This window comes from Bombina bombina, chromosome 2, assembly GCF_027579735.1.
Source record: "Bombina bombina isolate aBomBom1 chromosome 2, aBomBom1.pri, whole genome shotgun sequence".
NCBI classification, from domain to species: domain Eukaryota; kingdom Metazoa; phylum Chordata; class Amphibia; order Anura; family Bombinatoridae; genus Bombina; species Bombina bombina.
In genome coordinates, this window is record NC_069500.1 from 546201916 (window position 1) to 546225231 (window position 23316).

At 34.2% G+C, this 23316-nt stretch overlaps 1 protein-coding gene across 1 annotated transcript in view; it reads left to right on the top strand.

Moving 5' to 3' along the window:
* CNTNAP4 (contactin associated protein family member 4) overlaps nt 1-23316 on the top strand; it is a 190665-nt gene that overhangs the window by 12483 nt on the left and 154866 nt on the right. Inside the window, exon 2 of the mRNA XM_053699959.1 lies at nt 4842-4989. Coding sequence (XP_053555934.1) covers nt 4842-4989 — 148 coding nt within the window. The remainder of the gene's footprint in view (nt 1-4841; nt 4990-23316) is intronic.

Consider the following 23316-nt stretch of genomic DNA (forward strand, 5'->3'; position numbering starts at 1 on the left):
AAAAAGATTTCACAAGGGAGAGAGAGTACACTGTTAGCAGTTCAAAGTTATTCACAACGCCAATTTATATTCAGACTGGTAAGTGTAGTTAGTGGCCACTGAAATCTGCATTCCTTCTATTACTTTATCCAGTCTTTGAAGAAGTTTGTCAGTGCAATATACCCAAGAAAACGTTTGATGTGTTTAGATGTATCTGGGTTACTGAAAGAGCAATGAAACGGATTTATATTTATTAAAGGGGCATGTTAACCATATGTTAAATTACTTAAAAGTGATGTATCTGTAAAAAGCTGACTGAATCTGTTTGTAAAAAAGGAAAATATTTTATCGCAAAATGTCTTCAGCTCAATAGAGTAAGTAAGCAGTTATTCTTTAGCTATTTATTACTCTCATCTGCATGATGACAGAAAACACAGCCAATCAGAATCATCAGTGCAGAGTTCACACTTTGCTGTACTGTGTTATTGTGAGATTTCACTGTAATCCTGCAAGATTTCATTGTAAACTTTCTTAAACTGAGGAGGGAAATAAAGTGACTGTAAATGCACATGCTAGATATGTGCACCCTCCTGATTTAATGCTCACAGTTTCTCTACAATATGAATATGATGTGGATATTGAGCACATTTTGAGGACATATATATATATAATGGGTTTTTTTTACATGTCCAGTTGATATTTTCCACTCATCATTTAAAGATCTGCTGCTTCACTTCAGTATTTAGGCCAGGGGTGTCCAAACTTTGCTCTCCAGAGGTTTTGGAACTACATTTCCCATGATGCTCAGCTAGATAAAATGCTGGCTGAGCATCATCGGAAATGTAGTTCCAAAACCTCTGGAGAGCAAAGTTTGGACACCCCTGATTTAGGCAGTGTACCTTTAAAGGGCCAATAGACACCTTATATTTACAAAACAGTTTTGTTGTTGTGCTATAAAGTAATATATTAGCGAAGTCTTAACATTATTAAAACAAAGTAACCGTTTGTTTGCTGCAATTATTTTTTAATAGCCAAACTTCATCCACCACTTGCTTAAAGTGATGATATATCCAAGCGTTAAACAAATGTTAGGATTTACCATCACTAGAAATCAAGGGGAGTTTAAGTTATCAGATCTAAGAAACAGGGTGCTAAACTCACCCTTTCTGTGCCGTTGCACAGTGCTAAATACAGCGGCTTGGCCACCAACAGCACATCAGTCTCTTTCAATGAGGTGACGTTTGCACCTCTGAACCAATAACTGTGCATTTTAACTGACAGGTTTCTGTATGCACGCACGGCTATTGGTTCAGGGGTGCAAGCGGCGCCTCATTGGTAGAAGACCGATGTGTTGTGGGTGGCCGGAGCCACTGTATTTAGCGCTGTGCAATGGCACAGAAAGGGTGAGTTTAGCAATCTTTGTTTTAGATCTGATAACTTAAACTACACTTGATTTTAAGTTATGTTAAATCCTAGCGTTTGTTTAATGCTTGGATTTACCATCACTTTAATTTGGAGTCGGAAGAAGCTAACAAGGCTAGCCATGGTCGTTACACCATTGTTAAGTTAATTATTTTACAGTTGTTATGCCAATTAGGTAAATATATGTAGAAGAATTAACCTTGAGGAGTCAGATGGGTGCATTTCCACTGCTCTGGGAATCAGAAAATCCACAATTGTTTGAGCTAAATGGGACTAAATAAATAATTAATTAATTAATGCAAGTATAATGCAAACTTACACTTAACTAAATAGTTTTTATTAAAATCTTAAGGTATGGAAATGGAGAATGATTTTGGGAATAGATTATTTGGGCAATGTGAAGTCAATTACTAAAAAGGTCAGTCTCTTTAGAGCTTGGTATTGGCAACTAGTGGGATCAATGTTAAATTATAGGAGAAAAAATTGGGTAAATACTAGAGTGGACATTAAAGGGGAATGAAACCCATTGTTTTAATGATTCAGATAGAACATATAGTTTTAAACAACTTTCCATTTTACTTCTATTATCAAATAAGCTATGTTCTCATGATATCCTTTGCTGAAGGAGTAGTAATGTACTACTGAGAGCTAGGAAGCCGATCACAAGAGACATATGTGTGCAGGCACCAATCATCAGCTAGTTTCTATTAGTGTAGGATATATACATATTATTTTTCAATAATGGATACCAAAAGAACAAAGTACATTTGAATATAGGAGTGCATTTATAAGTGTCTTAAAATGACATGCTCTATCTGAATCATGCACGTTTAACTTTGCCTTTCCTATCCATTTAACTGCTAACAGTAGCATTACAACTACTAATCCAAACAGGTAAGGCTGCTAATAACAGTGCTGTAATTATGGGAGATTTTAACTACCCTGATATAAACTGGGCCAATGAAACTAGTAATTCAGCTAAGGGGGATAGATTTTTAAATGTTCTCAGGGATAACTTCTTGTCACAATTAATCGAGGAGCCAACTAGGAGTAAAGCTATATTGGATATAGTGCTAGCAAACAATACAGATATAATATCAAACATAGAAGTCAAAGAACATTTGGGTAACAGTGATCATAACATGGCCCATTTCAAATCTCTTTTCATAAGCAGTGTTTTAAAGGTTTAACTAAGACTTTTAATTTCAAGAAAGCAAAATTCAACAATTTAAGGAAACCATTAAATAATATAAATTGGGACAATGTATTCTCTAATAAAAATACAGAGGATAAATGGATCATATTTAAAACTATGTTAAATAAATATACATAGCAACAAATACCATATGGTTATAAAAATAAAAATAAAAAATAAAAGTCAATGTGGCTAAATAAAAATGTGTTAAGAGAAATTAGGAAAGAATGTACAGAACAAAGCATGCAAAAAAGCAATCAATCAATTAGCCAAAATTGAAAATGAAAAATTAATTGCAAAGAATTCTAAGTCTAACCCTAAACGGTTCTTTAAGTACATAAATAGCAAAAAATCTAAGAAAGATAATATAGGTACAATAAAATGCGTGGAGGGTAGCATGATAAATAATGACAGGGAGAAGGCTGAGGTACTAAACCAGTTTTTTTCTTCAGTATACACAAGAGAGAAACCATTGGATGATACTTTGGAACAAAATAGAACATGCCAGTCCATACCATTAACTGGGTTATGTTTAGAGGCTATCAGGAAAAAACTGGATAATATTAAGGTAAATAAAACTCCAGTCCCAGATGGAATCCACCCAAGGGTGTTAAGGGAACTTAGCACTGTTATAGACAAACCACTACTCATCATTTTTTAAGACTCATTATCCTCAGGCATGGTAACCCAGGACTGGCGTAAAGCTGATGTGGTGCCACTCTTCAAAAAGGGAAGCAGGGATGATCCAGGAAGCTACAGACCAGTTAGTCTGACATCAATAGTGGGGAAGATATTTGAATGGATTATAAAGGATTTTATTGATGAGCATATTCGTGTAAACTAATCAGCATGGTTTTAGGAGAAATAGATCATGTCAAACTAATCTAATTAGATTCTACGAGGAAGTAAGCAAAAATATAGATAAAGGGGAATCAGTTTATGTGATATACTTAGAAAATGAGATTTAATACAGGAAAATGCATGGTTCTACATTTTGTAAGTAAAAATAAGCAGGGAATGTTTTTTTGTAAATAGGACAAGACTTAGCCAAACAGAGGAGGAAAGGGATTTGGGAGTAGTAATAGATAACAAGCTAAAGATGGGAGCACAATGCAAGGCAGCGGCTTCAAAGGCTAACAAGATACTAGCATGTATTAAAAGAGGCATTGATTCAAGGGAGGAAATCATAAATGTGTCACTATGTAAAGCCCTGGTAAGACCTCATCTTGAGTATGGAGTGCAGTTCTGGCGACCGATTGCAAAAAAAGATATTGCAGAACTAGAAAAAGTTCAGAGAAGGGCCAGAAAGCTAATAAGGGGATTGGAGAATTCAACCTATGAGGAGAGGCTAGCCAAACTGGGTCTGTTTTCTTTAGAAAAAAAGGCACTTTAGAGGTGACATGATTACTTTATATAAATATATTCAAGGCCGATATACAGAGATGGCAGAAGCTCTCTTTATTGCAAGAAAATTGTTTCTGACAAAAGGTTACAGTTTAAGGTTGGAGGAAAGGAGATTTAATCTCCTGCAACGGAAACGTTTTTTCACTGTAAGAGCAATAAAATTGTGCAACTCATTACCAAAGGAGGTAGTGAATACCTATACCCTAGATACATTTAAGAATAGTCTGGATACATTTCTGTATATAAACAAAATTCATGGATATGATTGCTAGTATTAAATGGATCACCTTTTTTTAGTGGGTTTATTTAAGCTTAACTGGATCTTTTTGTAAGTATTTTAGATTTGTATAGGTTGAGCTTGATGGACTTTGGTCTTTTTTCAACCTTATCTACTATGTTACTATGTTACATACAAAAATATGTAAAAGGGACATAGGTATACAAGACATTACAATTATATGTATATATGAGCACATAACAAAATGTTGTAACTAGTGTTGGTAAATTCAGAGTTTGCAGTGAATATTTATTTTGTGGTGTTTATTGATCAAATATAATAAAGCCTAATAATATCTACGAAGTAGTGATAAAATATTTACCACACTCAACAAGCAAACTTTTTACATTCTCACAGTTTATATGTTTATATACATGACAATAAATTCCAATTTGCATTAATATCAATGGATTCTAATGACTTCATAAAAAATCCTAATGTTTCACACAAAGAAGAGTTAAATTTAATAAAGATAATCAAATGGATTTAATTGTAATATGTTGTATTATGCAAAACCCAAACAGTAATAAATTATTCACAAATCTTTTATTACTCTGTTCTCAGGCGTTTATGGGAAACTCAAATGCTGACAGTGTTGTAAACTACAAACTGCAGAATCACATCAGAGCAAGATTCTTGCGCTTTTCTCCTCTGGACTGGAATCCCAATGGCAAAATAGGAATGCGAATAGAAGTGTATGGATGCACATACAGTAAGTATATATACTAAAAGACAAAACACAAATTGCTATATTAAAGTATACCTGTCAATCAAAATGCTATTTTTTCCTATACGAAATTGTAATGTAAGCATAACTAAATTATTATTTTTTTCTTTTTTACAAATAAGAAGTTGCTACTTTAATTTAAAGTACTTATTTGTAGCAATCTGGTTATTTTAAAGACTAATGAAATCTGGCTACACATTTTAATGTCATGCAACTTTATGTCATTATTTTGGTATATTTTACTATTTTTATTTTGAGTATCTGCATATTAGTTAATGGTACAGTATGTTAATTCCTAGCACAATGAAACTAATCATGTATGGCTAACACAAAAACCAATTAACACTCTGCTCATTATCACAGCATGTACTAATTATATTGCTTTATAATTAAAAAAAAAATCAATATTTGTTTAGTTTATAACAAATAACATAATATACAAAAACATTATTAAATTTATATTTACACTTATTCTACATTTTTCTTAATCAGTATGTGTTGAGACCATTATAGTACCGTTTCTGAAGCTTCATGGTTTATACACCATAGTATTTCCAATATTTTTTGTTGTTGCATGAATGATTAAGAAAAAAATCATGTTACACAAATAATATGTAGAAGTTTAATTATTATTATCAATATTCCCTTTTGCATTGATTTTAGTCTTTATTTGTAAACACATTTTGCTGTGCTGTGCAGCAGTGCAAGCAAAAAAAAAAATAGATATATATTGCAACAACTGATGCGGATAGTCCTTCCCACAGGTGTACAGTAAACATTTGTACGTTTACTGGCTAGAGACGGTAAATAAAAAAATCCCTTTAAGTGTTAGGGACTGGTTTGAAAAAGAAATTGGTGTGAAAAATAGGAAAATGGGTAAAAGCCAATGATCAGAGGTGATTGTAGAAAGAACACAGTATTTTTGGGAGAATATGTTTTTTCTTAGCTTATCTCCTGCATTAATACTGTAGTTAAAGCTTTATAGTATAGAACCTATTTTTAAATATTACCTTAAATGTTCAGTTAATGCGAAGACAAAAACATGGCAGTATTAACATTTGGTGTAAATACCTATAGTTATGAGTGATTGAAATACATTGCCTCTGTGAGGGGAGTTTAACAAGCACAAGTGTAGTGAACTTTTAAGTAACCCTGCAATATTCCACAAAGAATAATATGATCTGATAAAAGGCTCATATATAGCTCTGAGGCATTCAATGGGTGTATCTCTGGATTGCTCTCTGGATTTGCAAAACCTTGTAAATTGTACTAACAATATGACAGTGTTGACTAATGTAAAAATCTTTATTTTGTATACAGAACTTTTGCAACACAATGTTGAGTTGATGATATTCTTTGCTAGTTATATATAAAAAAACTAATTTGATATACTATTAAAGGTGAACTCTATACTTACTGCAGCAGGGCATGTAGGTAATGAGGAACTAGCCAAGAATATGGGCATTGTGTATGAGCAGCGATAAAAAATTGTCTTCAATACTGCCAGCTGTGCACAGGATATCTACATTCCTCTGTATATCATAAGATAACTGTGCCATCTAGTCTTCATTTATGCAGCAATAGCTAAAGTAGAGAGTGCTGTTTAAGGGGATTTATTTTAAGCCACACTGTGGACCTTGGCGGCCATGCATAGGTAACACCTTAGCACCCTCCCCTCGGTAATCTAAGTAGAGTGAGAACCGTTAGTCTCCCTTATTCTAATATGAACTGAGAATGACAGAAGCTTATTAATCAACCAGATTCTAGTGATCCTACTAGAACACTTCCATAAACTGGAAGAGAGAAAACCCTACACAGCAGCTATGTGATGGGTCCTTCCTACTCCTGTACCAGAATAATTCACCATGTCTACAACATCTAGGTTAGAATTTATTCTGGAGATTGCTCCACTTACCTTTTTAAACACTGTAGATTTGTCTGTAATGAACTCAGACAAGGAGCCCCACTGCAACCATGTCAAGGGCACTCCCATGAGACTGGATCATGGCATGTTCGCAGATAGTTGAGGAATGGAAGAGGACATTATGTATCCTGAGACCCAGCAGTTATCATGGGATAACCCGTTTTTGAAGGTTGCTGCATCAACTGACTGGTCTGATCTCACGGAGGTCTATGAGAGAAGCACAAAGGGAAATTACTATTACAGACATTTGCATCCCCGCCAGGCTTCTTTAGCTATTTGGAGGTATTTATCAGACTTACTGGACCAAAAGTATAGCCAGTCGTGCTACTTCCCTACTTGTAGAATGCTTCTCTGTATGGATGTGTATTACATTTGCCAACCTTTGGACAAGGGAAAGTTCGGGTGGAATAATGAAGTGCTATCTCCCTGAACACTTTAGATCGCCTTAGCATTCAGTTAGTTTATGAAGCTGCAACTTTTCTTATACAGTGAAAGTTGCTGAGTGCGTAAACACTCACTAAATCATTTTTGTTAATAGTAATTTAACGTCTACTGTTGATAGAGGTAATGTTCATATATGAGAAATGAAGATTATGCACAAGTAACCATGTTTGTTTAATCATTTGGATGTACCTGCAAACATTGCGTTCTATTTATTGGCTTTGACACAATATTTGGGTTTATTTACCTCATTTTTTTATTGCATTTGAATCAATCAGTTACTCACATTTGAGTTAATTTATTTCTAGTTTAACTCCCTTCTCAGTAGCAGATACACCCAGGAAGAGTAGATGTTTGTATAATAACCTTTGTTAATTCATTCTGTTTTCCCTCTATTTTTATTATTGGATTGTGCTCCTCTTTCAGCGGCCGAGACAGTGGAGTCTGACAAGCCTATTTATTGTTAGCTATTAATATCTAAATAGGGGCTATATTTACAACACTATTTGAGGTTTGTATAGGGTATCTAGATTTTTCCTTAGGACATGACAATTCAATTGCTCATACCCTAGTGGTGATTATGTTTACTTTTCTAATAATAGTGGGGACTGTATATATCCTTTAGATGGATTAGACTTTACTTAAAATAGCTGATTTCACTCCAGCCCCCCTGGGATCATACTAATTTAAATGCTTAGTGCCTTCACTTTAGATGTAATGCACCCAATAGCTCTTTATTATATTGCCATATTGCTCTTTACAGTTTGTCTTTGAGACGATAGTGATAATATATTGAGTTTATTTCTAATTAGTTTTCTAGGCTTTTATACATTCCTAGCTGCTCTACTGGTTAAAGTTCACAACTTTATTGTCCATCACTAAAATGGCATTTGTTGGAGTGTTCATTTTTCACTGATCTATGTTATTTTTATATAGAGGATATATGAAACACAGGCTATGGCTTATTTTTCAAAATATAATGTGGCTGACATGCAATTATTGAGACTGATAACATAGTGTTCTAAGGGGTTGTTATAGATTTGTGATGTATCCTGCACTGTTACTATTTGTCTGCTCAGTCTTAAATTATAAGAATCTTGGCAGTACTATATCTTGTTGATATAACACGTGCACTGCTATGTTCTAAATAATAAAACAACAGGTTTGCTCATTAGTTTGCAGTTAGAGATTTAGATAATCTGTTTAAGATTTAATATTTCTACTATTTTGTGGGCTGCCTGACACTTATGGGTGTTTTTTGTATCATGCAAACCTTCATGTCATTTGTTTTTTGTAAATCTTGGAGCAGAAAGCGATATATTTTGAGGGTTTGTGCTCATCGAGCTTGCTGCTCATATTACGATTTGAAAGTAAATGTGATCGCATGAGCGCAGTCGCGATTTACGCTAGAATGATTACTGCGACTTCAGAGCTTTGGTTAACTATTTCTCAAAACATAAAAGTGTTACAAAACTCATCAAAAATACATTACAAAGTACAGTTACACTCATAACACCATTTAATAAAATAATTTAAAAAAATGCACAAAAAAGTTATAAGGGATCAAACATATGAGATATAAGGTGTTAAAAAGAAAAGGCAGCAAAAGGACTTTAACATTGATATATATATATATATATATATATACATGTCTAAAGATGTATATGTGTGTGTGTATATATATATATATATATATGTGTGTGTATGTGTTTACAGATGTATTTATGTATTTATATGTGTATATATGTATTTACAGACATAAACATATAAACACATAAATACATATGTATACTGTACATATATCGACATATATTAAAGTGCATTGGAGCCCTTTTGCCGATAAGTAGATGAAAACATGTAAAAACATATTTATGCAATATTATAATATTATTAATATTAATATTATTATAATAATAGAGGTTTTAACTATGTATTTAGTGTAAATATTTGACATTCCAATACCCTGCACATTGCAGAATATATTACATGTATTTCTAAATAGATATTTTTATATATATATATATATATATATATATATATATATACTGTATATATATATATATATATATATATATATATATATATATATATATATATATAAAATTATGTATACCAGCACCGCTAGTATAATTACACTAAAGGTCTAATACACAGAAATATAACCATGTTCTCCATAAAGAGATACACCTTCTGTGTAGTGCACGGTAAGGGTTAATATGTTTGGATAATTAAATAAAGAAATAGAACCCTTTTAAATCCAGCAACAGACCGTATATTTTCTATGTATAAACCACATAACCAAAGTAGTGTAAATAAAGAGACCCTAACACAGTATTATCTGCCACATAGTTTTATATAAATTAACTCAAACAACATAATAATATCCCCCCAAGATCAGGAATCTAATTAGTTCATGTATTAAACAACCCGGGTTGTGATGACGACTCTTTCCGATCCATTAATAACAATTCCGGTAAATCAATGTCCCATGATTATTCTGTGATACATGAATTATATATTTTGTATCCTTAGGATTTGGTAGGGTTTAGATTCCTTACTACAATGTAAATTTTCATGTAATTGTTGATCCAGTGTTGAGGAGTGAGCTAAGCAGATTTATTCAATGATTTTGAGGTACATCATAGATGTGTCAATGAGGCTAGCTAAAAGTAATCTTTGTATTTAAAACTTTAACAATTCAGTCACATAACTTGTGTCTGAATTATATGAAAGAGAGATGTTATCAATATACATTACAGCTTTATTGAGGAATAATTAAACAGAATAGATATGGAACTACAAGTGAAATTAATTATATCCAGTGGGGATGTTGCAGATTGATTTTATTTACTTTAAACAGAGAGTATTTTGCAAAAAGGTACTGCCATATTTAATCCCATCTGTCCATAGTCATAATGTATCCAGACAAGAAATTTTTTTGAGATTTACACCACTTTATCAGTGTTGTGTGTATTAGCAAATACTTAAGATGCAAGAGCTAGAAATGCAGAAACTATACACATATATACTTCTTAAACATTTAATAATATTTATTTAAAAAGTTATATTTAGACACTTCATTAAACTTTTCCTCACAGCTTTTTCTTATCTCTTGAATGGAAGCTTAGAAAACTTTACAACCATAACAGAAAAGTACCTTGTGCTTAACTGCTTGTAACTGGCAGTTTAGTAATTCCCTTATCTACAGTACCAACTGGAGGATGAAATGGCTTCCTGATCAAATTTTGATTGTACCAACTTGACTAACAATACAACCACAGCTGCGTAGGTTTTCGATCTTAGACATATTGATTTTTTTTTAATAATTGTTTCTTTATCATCATAATCTTTATACTGTGTAAAAAGTATTTATGTGTATTCCTATCCTTTGAATTACTTTATCAATTATTATATCATTCTAGTACAGGTTACAGTTGCATAGTTGTTGTATGTATTTTATCCACAATGAGTTAGTTTAAGCGATGAAAAAATAAAAAATTATTTTCTGCAATTGGTTACATATATTAGAAAACAAAAATTGTTTTTTTTCCAAATAAACAAACAAAAATTCATAAATTATACATGTGATAATATTTACATGGATTTTAGAAAATCGATTAAAATATAAATATAATAGTGGTCATTATTTATGTACAATAAAAATACATTTTAGACAAATGGGTTACTTTCAATATTTAATATTTTTTTGGATTTTACGCACATTTATAGATTTGGAAGTTTATAACACATGCACACAGTATGTAGATGACATCACTGAACATAAATGTGATATCAGCAGTTACCTTAATAACAGCATATTGCATAACATTTAACAATTGGCATTTGGAAAACTGTAAGGAAAGCAGTGGACTTAGTGATCAAATACATAGCCATTGGGGTAACATTTTTCTACATTGCCAAATTGGCCTCACAAATTACAGTTTTATTATGTTGTAAACAAAAAATATTGATTGGTTTAGTGAGGTTTTTATAGGTGTTAGTCTTTAGATGAACAGAAGTAGAATGTGGTTCTACTTTTGCTTAATGACATCCTGAAAGAGAGAATAGGTTTAAGTAAGACCATGTTTGTGTGTAGTGTCAATGCTTGATGATAGGTAAAGAAATAGCTGTCATTTCTGATCTAGGGTTTTTGTGCAGTATTGTCCGTTAGTGGTCCCAATACCGAGATACCACACTGGTTACAGTGTTTTGGTTCATTTATAGTTGACAATAGAAAAGTGAAATCAAATGTAAATAATTGCTTTATTGTGCATAGTAATGGAATGAATTGAGCACAGCAAATTTAATGCAGCACATGTGCATATATATATTTGAGCAGCCATATTTTGATCATGCAAGAAAAAAATAATGTTGAAAGAAATTTCATCTCAAAATACTCATTTGCACCCCACCAAAAGTTATTCATTTTTTTAATGTATTAGACAAATAGATAAATAGATAGATAGATAGATAGATAGATACGTAGATAGACGGACATACATATATATATACTGTATATATATATATATATATATATATAAACAGAAGTTACTAAAACATGCAAATATATGAGGGTAAATAGAACTTGCTTTTAGAAATGTTTGAGGAATTGATTTCCTCTGACAATAGTAATTTTAATGCGATTTTTAGTAATATGTATAGCTGTACATTCTTATGTGAGGTTTTAGATATAGCCATATTATTGGTGCTTTTTTATACTATAAGATTGTGTATGTATATCTTCAATATTTTATTTATGTATATATGCTAATATAATATTTTATGAGTTATTGGCTGTTTAAAGGATGGAAATATATACAATGTGCCCAATAACAGTAGGTGTGCCCGATCTGGTAGTTATTTTATATCAATAATAGACATCTGTATCATAGCTAATATGAGCCGATTGCGGCTCTTAAATATATTGCAAAAAACCTCTTCACTGTAAATATAAAACCGAGAGGTGCGGTTTAATATAAGTACCGCAATTGTTAATATCACATTACCTAGGTTTTACGTAACCATTGAGGTGTGTTTCATTGCAAGCACCTCATTGGTCAGGTGACGCAAATGGAACTCCCAGTGTTCGGACACACCTACACACATGCGCGGTGTGCATCTGAGGACGCCGTACTGAATGTTATAAGTTCGTGTTTTTTTTGTGTTTTGATTATACACTTATGCACCTGAGGAAACGGTCGCGTACAGACCGAGAAACGTTGTGCCATTAAAGTCTTATTCATTTTAAGATTGTAGCCACGAACTTTCATTTACATTACCACTGGTAATATTTGATTTTGCCACCACATCATCAACTTTTAATTTGCCTTGCTGTTTGACTCCTCTCTGGAGAGCATGGACCGTATCTGTATATCCTGATCTGAGTGGACCTGAAGTCTGTCCCTTTGAAACACAGTCTGTAGCTGAGACCAACAGCGGAGCCACCATAATCGGCAGAGACGAGTGGAATCTTACTACCACAGTGGAGTGGGAGTTAGCTGGACAACTCTGAGGGTCCAGGAGGCACTTGTGACACTTTTCAAGTGTCCTATATCCTGTGAGTATATTGTATTACTTGCACTGCATGTCCCATCCCATTGGTAACCGCACTATGTTGGCGCCTTCTTTTATCTCTTTTTCTATTTAGTCTCTTCCCCTGGGTCACCAACAGGGATCGTTTGAAGAAGTTGCTTGCCTCCTGTGATTTGGATATTACGCCTACTATATTTGTATCCAATAGAACTTTGTTTTTGGGACTATCTCACGATATTATTGTGTCTATATTTTGACCATTACATTGTATCTTAATGCTAGTACCCCTTTTCGATAAGGAGGATTTTGTTAAGATAACATTAATTTACCATAACTTATTGTCATCTTGGCATTGACCTAAGAGTCACTCTATCTGGTTCCAACTTGGTTCCAGTTTTGTCACTATCGCTTTGTGATTGAATTATTGTATTTTATATTTATAGTTTATATTTTTATTTATAGATGATATATGACCGTTAGCGCACTAATTATATTTTTTATATTTTTGATTTGCACTTTTGGGAACTGATTAGGTTGCGACATGGTCTGACTGCATATACCAAATATTAGGGATTTTGGGTCACTTTGACCATTTTTTATTAAATTTTGATTACCTACCTGAGCAATAGCTTAACCACTGGGGTATCACTTTAGGTAACGATATATTGTGCATCACATTTAGTGGAATTTATATACACTTATATACACACGTTTTTATATTTCCACACCCCCTTTTTTGATTAAGACTAGACCACATACCCATACATTCATATTACTTGAGCAATTTATACCATTTTTCACATAATATCACGTTACATTTTTTATATTATTATTCATATATATATATATATGTATAGATATATATATATATATATTTTTTTTTTTTTTTTTTTTCATAAGAACACATCACTGAGTAGAAAAATGCAAAGTAAAGATCAAAGGATCAACAATAGAAAAGCCTTAAGTTGTAATGAAAACACTATGGATATGTGTAATGAATCCTCTAGTGATCTGTCTATGATACAATTATTTCATAAATTAGAGGAGGCTCTTAAAAATGAACATAGACACTGGTGGGATATAGATACACTTCGTAAATACAAAGAAAGGGGGCATATACCCAGGGGTCTAAGGATATCCAAGCATTGTTCCTTTAAGCAGGACCCTGAACTCACAACTAAATGGCTCAGCATTTTAACTGAATGCTCATTTAAGCTTATAGATCTTTTAATTGAGTATAGGGAGACTCTTTTGAATAAAACTGAGACAGAGATAGAGGATATTCAAAAGAACCTAATTAAGTTTGAGTCAAGTACAGATTATGTTAAATTAACCCAAGAAGTACAGGATAAGGCTGATGTTTTCCAAAAGAAAATTGTATCTACCAAAATCAAAAAGTTAGCTAGGGATGAACAAGATTATCTAGAAGACAGAGTATATGACTCACATTCTAGCAATAAAGTAGAAGAATCTGATAACCAGGAGTCTACATCTAATAAAACTGGGGCATACACCTGGGTCAAAGTAGACTATAGGATACCTAAGGACAAAAAGAAAAGTGTCCAATTTAGGAATAATAACTCCAATAGAGATAGGAGAAATTCTGCTAATAATAGCAATTATTCATCTAATCAATGGAATCAGGCCTCCTATCAAGATAGAGGGGTTGGTAGTTATAACCATACACCTAAGAATAATTACAATAATGATTGGAGACATTGGTCCAATAGGGATCATCAGAACGAATATGGACACTATCAGTATAGACCTCACCAGTTTTCAGACAACTCAAGGGATCATAACACCTATATGTCTAGGAACAATCATCACAATGAAGTTAGGAACCATATGGTGAACAACAGCAACTTCACACAAAGACAGGAGAGAGAGCATACTAATAGTCCGCAGGTTTTTCATCAGGCACAGAGAATAACACACAACTCCCCGCAGGTAAGACACACACCGATACGATTGAAACAATTAGAGAGAGGCCCAGAAAGAGAGAATTTAACAAATACTCCTAAAAAAAGATCATAACCAACGTGGCAGCAGAGGGAGAGCTAAGTCATCCCAAAAGGAGAAATTTAAACGAATGAGGGAGAACATCTTTAATTTATCAGATCATGTTTTAACCAATGAGGAGGTGGGGGTTCTCAATAGAGGACTCTCTTTCTGTCCCTCCAAAAATCACAATTTGTTTGAATTATTCGTAGATCTGAACAAATTTGTGCGCAAGTTGTCGATCCAAAGATATTTTTGTGATAAAAAGCTTAAAGGTACTGGTCATGCACCTATTCTAACAAATGAAATGGCAGAAAGGCCCTTGACAGATATTATATATTTTGAGCCTGAGACATTATGTGAGGAATTATTTGATAACTATCTACACTCTGATTTGACCCCCAAATCAAATTTTAATCCCCCTTGCACAGGAACCAGTTTAGAAATATTTCAAAATCTGGTCCTGGAAGAATTCAGTAAACTTTCTGAAAACAATATAAAGAATCCCAATTTAAATACTTATGAACTAACAGCTTTATCTAGACTGGCAGCAAACAAAAATCTGGCAATTAGACAGGCTGACAAGGGAGGGGGGATAGTAATACAGAACATTCAAGATTACATTAAAGAAGCTGATTGTATACTTTTGGACACTGAGTATTATAAATTATTAACATTCAATCCCACAGCAAAATTTCTTACAAATCTGATTAAAATGGTTGATGCTGGCTGGTTAGAGGGAATACTCACTAAGAAAGAGAGAGATTATTTAATACCATATGCACCGAATCTGGCATATTACTATCACCTCCCTAAGATTCACAAGAGTATGGTGGATCCTCCAGGGAGGCCCATCATATCAGGAATTGACAATTTAACATGCAATTTATCTGAATATGTTGATTCTTTTTAAAAAAAAATCTGTGATCACCTTAAAATCCTATATAAAGGATACACCAGACCTAATATATAAGCTATCCCACATTAAGAAAGAAGGGAGAGACCTGGTTTGGCTGACCTGTGATGTCTCTGCTTTATATTCCAATATTACACACCATCTGGGAATTCAAGCCGTTGAATATTATTTAAAGAGAGACATCTACATGCCAGTCAAACAAAGGGATTTTTTATTGGAATGTATATCTTTTGTATTGAAAAATAATTATTTTGAATACCAGGAGAAATTTTATTTGCAGATCAGGGGAACGGCCATGGGGACCAGGTTTGCCTCTAGTTTTGCTAATCTCTTTATGGGATTCTTTGAGGAACAATATATTTACCCATCCTCATATGGGGCGAACCTGGTCTTCTATGGCCGTTTTATAGATGACCTCCTGTTCATTTGGGAGGGGGAAACCTCAATAGCTCAGAATTTTATGGATAGTTTAAATAATAACTCATTGGGCCTGAATTTTACCTCTAAAATAGATGTAAATAGCATAGAATTTTTGGATCTCATATTATCATGGGATACCATAGGTAATATCTCTACCAAAACTTTTTTTAAGTCGGTGGATGCTAATAGTTATTTAAACTATAAAAGCAACCACCACTTACCTTGGAAGAAAAATATCCCTTACAACCAATTTTGTAGAATTCGCAGGAACTGCACTGATCTAGCTAGTTATGACATACAAGCGAATATTTAAAAAAAAAAGGTTTATTGAGAAACATTACCCCTCAGATCTAATTGAGAATAGCTACATGAGAGCCAGAAACAAATGCAGAGAGGATTTCTTTGTCAAAAACAAGGAGACTATACCAATTGGAGGACCTACTAAGGGGAATGAGAAGGTCAGATTTATAACACAATTTAACAACAACCATAACAAAATTAAAAAGATTTTAGGCAAATACTGGCACATTCTGGTAGGGGACCCTCTGCTGAGGGAGAGTATAGGGAATTCACCTGTTTGTACTTTTAGACGTGCTCCCACGTTGAAAAATGTACTAGCTCCAAGTAAAATTGTAATGAAGAAAAGAGTTTTGACTGGTAAAAAAACAAGCCAAACAGGTAATAGGCTTCTAGGTAAACCAGTTTTTTTTAAATGTAATAGGGCCAACTGTGGATTGTGCCAATACACTAACAATAAGAGAACTGAATTTGTGTCTTATACAAGTAAGGAAACATTTCATATCAAAACACACTTTACATGTGATTCAGCATTTGTAGTTTATTTGTTAGAATGTAGTTGTGGGGTTCAATACGTGGGTAGAACCTCGAGACCCCTCAAAAAAAAAAAAGATGGGGTGAACATCTAAGGAATATCAGCAAAAACATTGCCAACCATAGTGTCCCTAGACATGCCAATCTATGTCATACAGATACATCCAATTTGTTCAGTATATTTCCTTTAGAACAAGTGAACCCCAGATGGGGCAGGAACAGATATCTGCATCTAAGACAAAGGGAGACTTTTTGGATTTGGAAGTTGCGCACCCTGTCCCCTGGTGGCTTAAACGCAAATATTGACATGGCTGCTTTTAACTAAATTTTCCATACAATGTCTCTCTGGTTATTGTCCACATATAGGCTCAGGACATCCTACACCTAGACCCTTTTTGAGGCCATCACTCTAGATCCTCCAACTTCATAACTAGACATGTTCAGAATATATATGTCTATGTTTTCAGCATCTGCGCGAACCTATCCCCAAGCCAGATCATTGAACACTGTACCTACTTTGTTGGCCCCTTACAAGATAGATAGGAGGCTTATTCTCCTACTAGAGATAAATCATTAAAGATATAGCTACCCTCCAATGAGTAATTTTGACTACTAGTAAGTGATAACTGTACAATCCACTTACAAAACATTTTAGTATCTCTATCCTAATCTACCCGCAGGGCTAGTCTCAGTCATTCGTGTTGTACACTTCCTACCTATATCTGTGTTTTCATGTACCTTCGGCTATTTACAGTATAAGGATCCATCTAACACACAGATTTATGCAAGCGATGAAATTATAATATTTCTCTTTCACCGACACAATATTGTGGACTTGTAGCAACTACAAGTTGGTAATGAACATGTTTTTGGGACAGTCATTTAATCTACATTAACATCCAGAAGTTGGGATTTTATAGGGATGTTCCAATATATGAAATTTAATATAATTTTGATTTTTTTGCATCCCTCCTAGAGGATGTAACTTGCTTTTAGAAATGTTTGAGGAATTGATTTCCTCTGACAATAGTAATTTTAATGCGATTTTTAGTAATATGTATAGCTGTACATTCTTATGTGAGGTTTTAGATATAGCCATATTATTGGTGCTTTTTTTATACTATAAGATTGTGTATGTATATCTTCAATATTTTATTTATGTATATATGCTAATATAATATTTTATGAGTTATTGGCTGTTTAAAGGATGGAAATATATACAATGTGCCCAATAACAGTAGGTGTGCCCGATCTGGTAGTTATTTTATATCAATAATAGACATCTGTATCATAGCTAATATGAGCCGATTGCGGCTCTTAAATATATTGCAAAAAACCTCTTCACTGTAAATATAAAACTGAGAGGTGCGGTTTAATATAAGTACCGCAATTGTTAATATCACATTACCTAGGTTTTACGTAACCATTGAGGTGTGTTTCATTGCAAGCACCTCATTGGTCAGGTGACGCAAATGGAAATCCCAGTGTTCGGACACACCTACACACATGCGTGGTGTGCATCTGAGGACGCCGTACTGAATGTTATAAGTTCGTGGTTTTTTTGTGTTTTGATTATACACTTATGCACCTGAGGAAACGGTCGCGTACAGACCGAGAAACGTTGTGCCATTAAAGTCTTATTCATTTTAAGATTGTAGCCACAAACTTTCATTTACATTACCACTGGTAATATTGATTTTGCCACCACATCATCAACTTTTAATTTGCCTTGCTGTTTGACTCCTCTCTGGAGAGCACGGACCATATCTGTATATCCTGATCTGAGTGGACCTGAAGTCTGTCCCTTTGGAACACAGTCTGTAGCTGAGACCAACAGCGGAGCCACCATAATCGGCAGAGACGAGTGGAATCTTACTACCACAGTGGAGTGGGAGTTAGCTGGACGACTCTGAGGGTCCAGGAGGCACTTGTGACACTTTTCAAGTGTCCTATATCCTGTGAGTATATTGTATTACTTGCACTGCATGTCCCATCCCATTGGTAACCGCACTATGTTGGCGCCTTCTTTTATCTCTTTTTCTATTTAATCTCTTCCCCTGGGTCACCAACAGGGATCGTTTGAAGAAGTTGCTTGCCTCCTGTGATTTGGATATTACGCCTACTATATTTGTATCCAATAGAACTTTGTTTTTGGGACTATCTCACGATATCATTGTGTCTATATTTTGACCATTACATTGTATCTTAATGCTAGTACCCCTTTTCGATAAGGAGGATTATGTTAAGATAACATTAATTTACCATCACTTTACCATCCAACTTGGTTCCAGTTTTGTCACTATCGCTTTGTGATTGAATTATTGTATTTTATATTTATAGTTTATATTTTTATTTATAGATGATATATGACCGTTGGCGCACTAATTATATTTTTTATATAAATATATGAGGGTACTTCTATCCTGTATCCCTATGACTTTCAGAGATATGTTTTCATCCACAAATAAATCAGAATGGTGATACATTGTACCTTAAGATGGTTTGAGAATTTATAGTGACGGAGGTTATGGGGATTTTAGTTGAAATTAATATTACTCAGCTGATAATGGTTCATTGTATAACAAACAATTTCAATCATGTTCAGGGTTAGCCATTCAGTTAGTCCTTGACTAAGTTCTCTTCAAGCAATATTAAAATAAGGTCAATTTGCAGAAATGCCCTTGAAAATATCAACATGGGCATTACTGGGGGAAAAAATAATCTGCTTCATTCTTTTCCATTACAGCGTAAAGTAAATTAAAGGTTAAAATGCATACAATGGTCCAAGCATAAAACTCAATGCATAACAATCACTTATATAAAACTATTGCTTATAAATACATTAACAAAGGAATAAAATTGTAGTAAAATACTATTCTGACTCACCTATACATCACTTTTGTTATTTTCTTACAAAATAATTTGTAATTTTTTTTAATGCCTAAAGAATGAATAGGAAGTCTTTACCCAAAACTTTATTTATTCGTGACACCAGCTGCTGAAAGATGTGACAACTCAGAATATCCAGGCAGCTTTATTTTGAATCACTGTGTCTCGTACATAACTTATTTAAATTATTTTGGTAAATTTGTGGTTTTAATCCCACAGAATGATTTCAATTTAAAATATTTTCAAATGTATAGGGCTACATAGCTAAAATTAAGTGAATATGTTAACTTATACTCCAATAGAGGCTATAGGCAAAAATGAATAGAATCATTTTGAGAATATTTTTCATGTGAAAATTAGCACGTTATCTTAAAATTAATTAGTGTTATTTTAGATGTGTTTTTTTATATTTCACATTTCACTGTAATAGGTTTAAATTTTTTAATTAAAATTCTAATATCATAATTAGTCATTATGTGGGTTTTACATTGGTGGTTATGATAAGCCTTGGTCATGTAGTAAAGTATATTGTACTTGCAGTAAATTAAAAATAAATTTACCGAAGCAACCAGATGTGTCCTTAAGTAGCTCCCTACTATTAGAACTGAACCGGCTTATGAAACAGTTTGCTAGACCCTGCATATTCTGCTAAACAAACCCAGGTTATACAGCACTGGAATGGCTGTGAATCAGGAGTAAGTCTCCCTAGCTATCCTTACCTGCTTAAGGGAGTTTGAGCTCCAATGGAAAGCACATTTGAAAGTCTGTCTTATACTGTGGGAGCTATTACAGCACAGCATAATACTTCCGAACAAGTAGTGGAGATCATCTCTACACCATCGGATCGAAGGCTGCACCCACCTTTACTTTGTGATCAGACCACATCGGCAGCCATGTATGTTCCTAACCTACCAAGTACCAGGAGGGATCCCTTTCATTTGTATGTGGATATTGATATGGGGATGCGGCCTACCCCTCTTTTCTAGAGACAGAGCTGTGATGATAGTTGCTCATTCCACATAGTTGTGCAGGGTAGTGTGTGATGATTGTTCACTCCACAAAGTCGTGAAGAGCATGCGTGTCCTAGACAGAGACTCGCCATCGGAGGCTAGCTGTGATTTCAGGAGACAGTGCGCCATTCTGCAGCATTTTACCAAGGGTGTAAATCTGAGTGAAGGGATCCAGGATTTCCAGGGAGTGAACTTCCAGGACACACTAAAAACTCTTTGTCAATGGGAATATATGGCCATTGGAATCGTCTCATTAACAAGTGAAAAGTCCTACAGAACTTTAACAAATCCATTACTCCAGCTAACTGTATTCTTCTATCACAAGACATAATCAGGACTCCTTGATGATCCACATAATATTTTGTATAATAACCCTGTTTATTTACTTTAGTAATTTAATTAGCCCTGAGACAATAATACTGTCATCATAATATTGTTACTTAAACAGATACCCACTTACCAACTATTAGTTCCTAACTTATGCCCCCTCCTATTCTAAAAGTTATTAGGAGACTTACATCTAGAGACTCCCACTAAACTTCCCCAATAACTTACTACATTTTATTTTCAATAGCTCTATGGAGCAGCAGCCCAGACTTAGTTTAGTGAGCAATCCAGGATGTCACATCCCTTGACATATATATAACAATTGTTTACCTTACTAACGCCTAGATTTAGAGTTTTGTCGGTAAAGACCCCCGTAGCTAACACTGCTTTTTTTCCCAGCGCACCCTTCAAATAACGCTGGTATTTAGAGTTGTCTGAGTGGCTGCGTTAGGCTCAGAAAAGGGAGCGTTGAGCATAATTTAGCTCCACTTCAACCCTCAAAACCAGCGTAGCGGTAAGCTGGCAAAACATGCTTGTGCACGATATCCCCATAGGAAACAATGGGGCAGTTTGGGCTGGATAAAAACTTAACACCTGCAAAAAAGCAGCGTTCAGCTACTAACGCAGCCCCATTGTTTCCTATGGGGAAACACTCTCTAAGTCTGCACCTAACACCCTAACATGAACCCCAAGTCTAAACACCCCTAACATTACACTTATTAACCCCTAATCTGCCGCCCCCGCTATCGCTGACACCTGCATTCTATTATTAACCCCTAATCTGCCGCTCCTGACACCGCCGCAACCTACATTATCCCTATGAACCCCTAATATACTGCCCCCAACATCGCCGCCACCTATATTATATTTATTACCCCCTAATCTAACCCCCCCCAACATCGCCACTACCTTACCTACACTTATTAACCCCTAATCTGCCGACCGGACCTCGCCGCCACTATAAAAAATGTATTAACCCCTAAACCGCCGCACACGCGTCTCGTAAACACTATAATAAATAGTATTAACCCCTAATCTGCCCTCCCTAACATCGCCGCCACCTACCTACAATTATTAACCCCTAATCTCCCGCCCGCAACCTCGCCGCTACTATAATAAATTTATTAACCCATAACCTAACTCTAACCCTAACCCTAACACCCCCTAACTTAAATATCATTTTGATTAAACGAAATAATATTCCTAAAATTAAATAAATTATTCCTATTTAAAAGTAAATACTTACCTATCAAATAAACCCTAATATATCTACAATATAACTAATAATTACATTGTAGCTATTTTAGGATTTATATTTATTTTACAGGCAACTATGTATTTATTTTAACTAGGTACAATAGCTATTAAATAGTTAATAAATATTTAATAGATACCTAGTTAAAATAAGTACAAAATTACCTGTAAAATAAATCCTAACCTAAGTTACAAATACACCTAACACTACACTATCATTAAATTAATTAATTAAATAAATAAACTACAATTAGCTAAACTAAAATACAATTAAATAAACTAAACTATAATACAACCCCCCCCCCCACTAAATTACAAAAAAAAAATTAAAGGAAGTTTAAACTAATTACATCTAATCTAAGCCCCCTAATAAAATAAGAAATCCACCCAAAATAAAAAAAATGCCCTACCCTATTCTAAATTACAAAAGTAATCAGCTCTTTTACCAGCCCTTAAAAGGGCTTTTTGCAGGGCATTGCCCAAAGTAATCAGCTCTTTTACCTGAAAATAAAAATACAATACCCCCCCAACATTACAACCCACCACCCACATACCCCTACTCTAACCCACCCAAACCCCCTTAAAAAAACTTATCGCTAACCCCCTGAAGATCATCCTACCTTGAGTCGTCTTCACCCAGCTGAGCCAAATTCTTCATCCAAGGTGCACAGAGGAGGTCCTTAATCCAGTAGAAGTCTTCATCCAGGCGGGGCAAGAAGAGGTCCTTCATCCAGTAGAAGTCTTCATCCAGGCGGCGTCTTCAATCT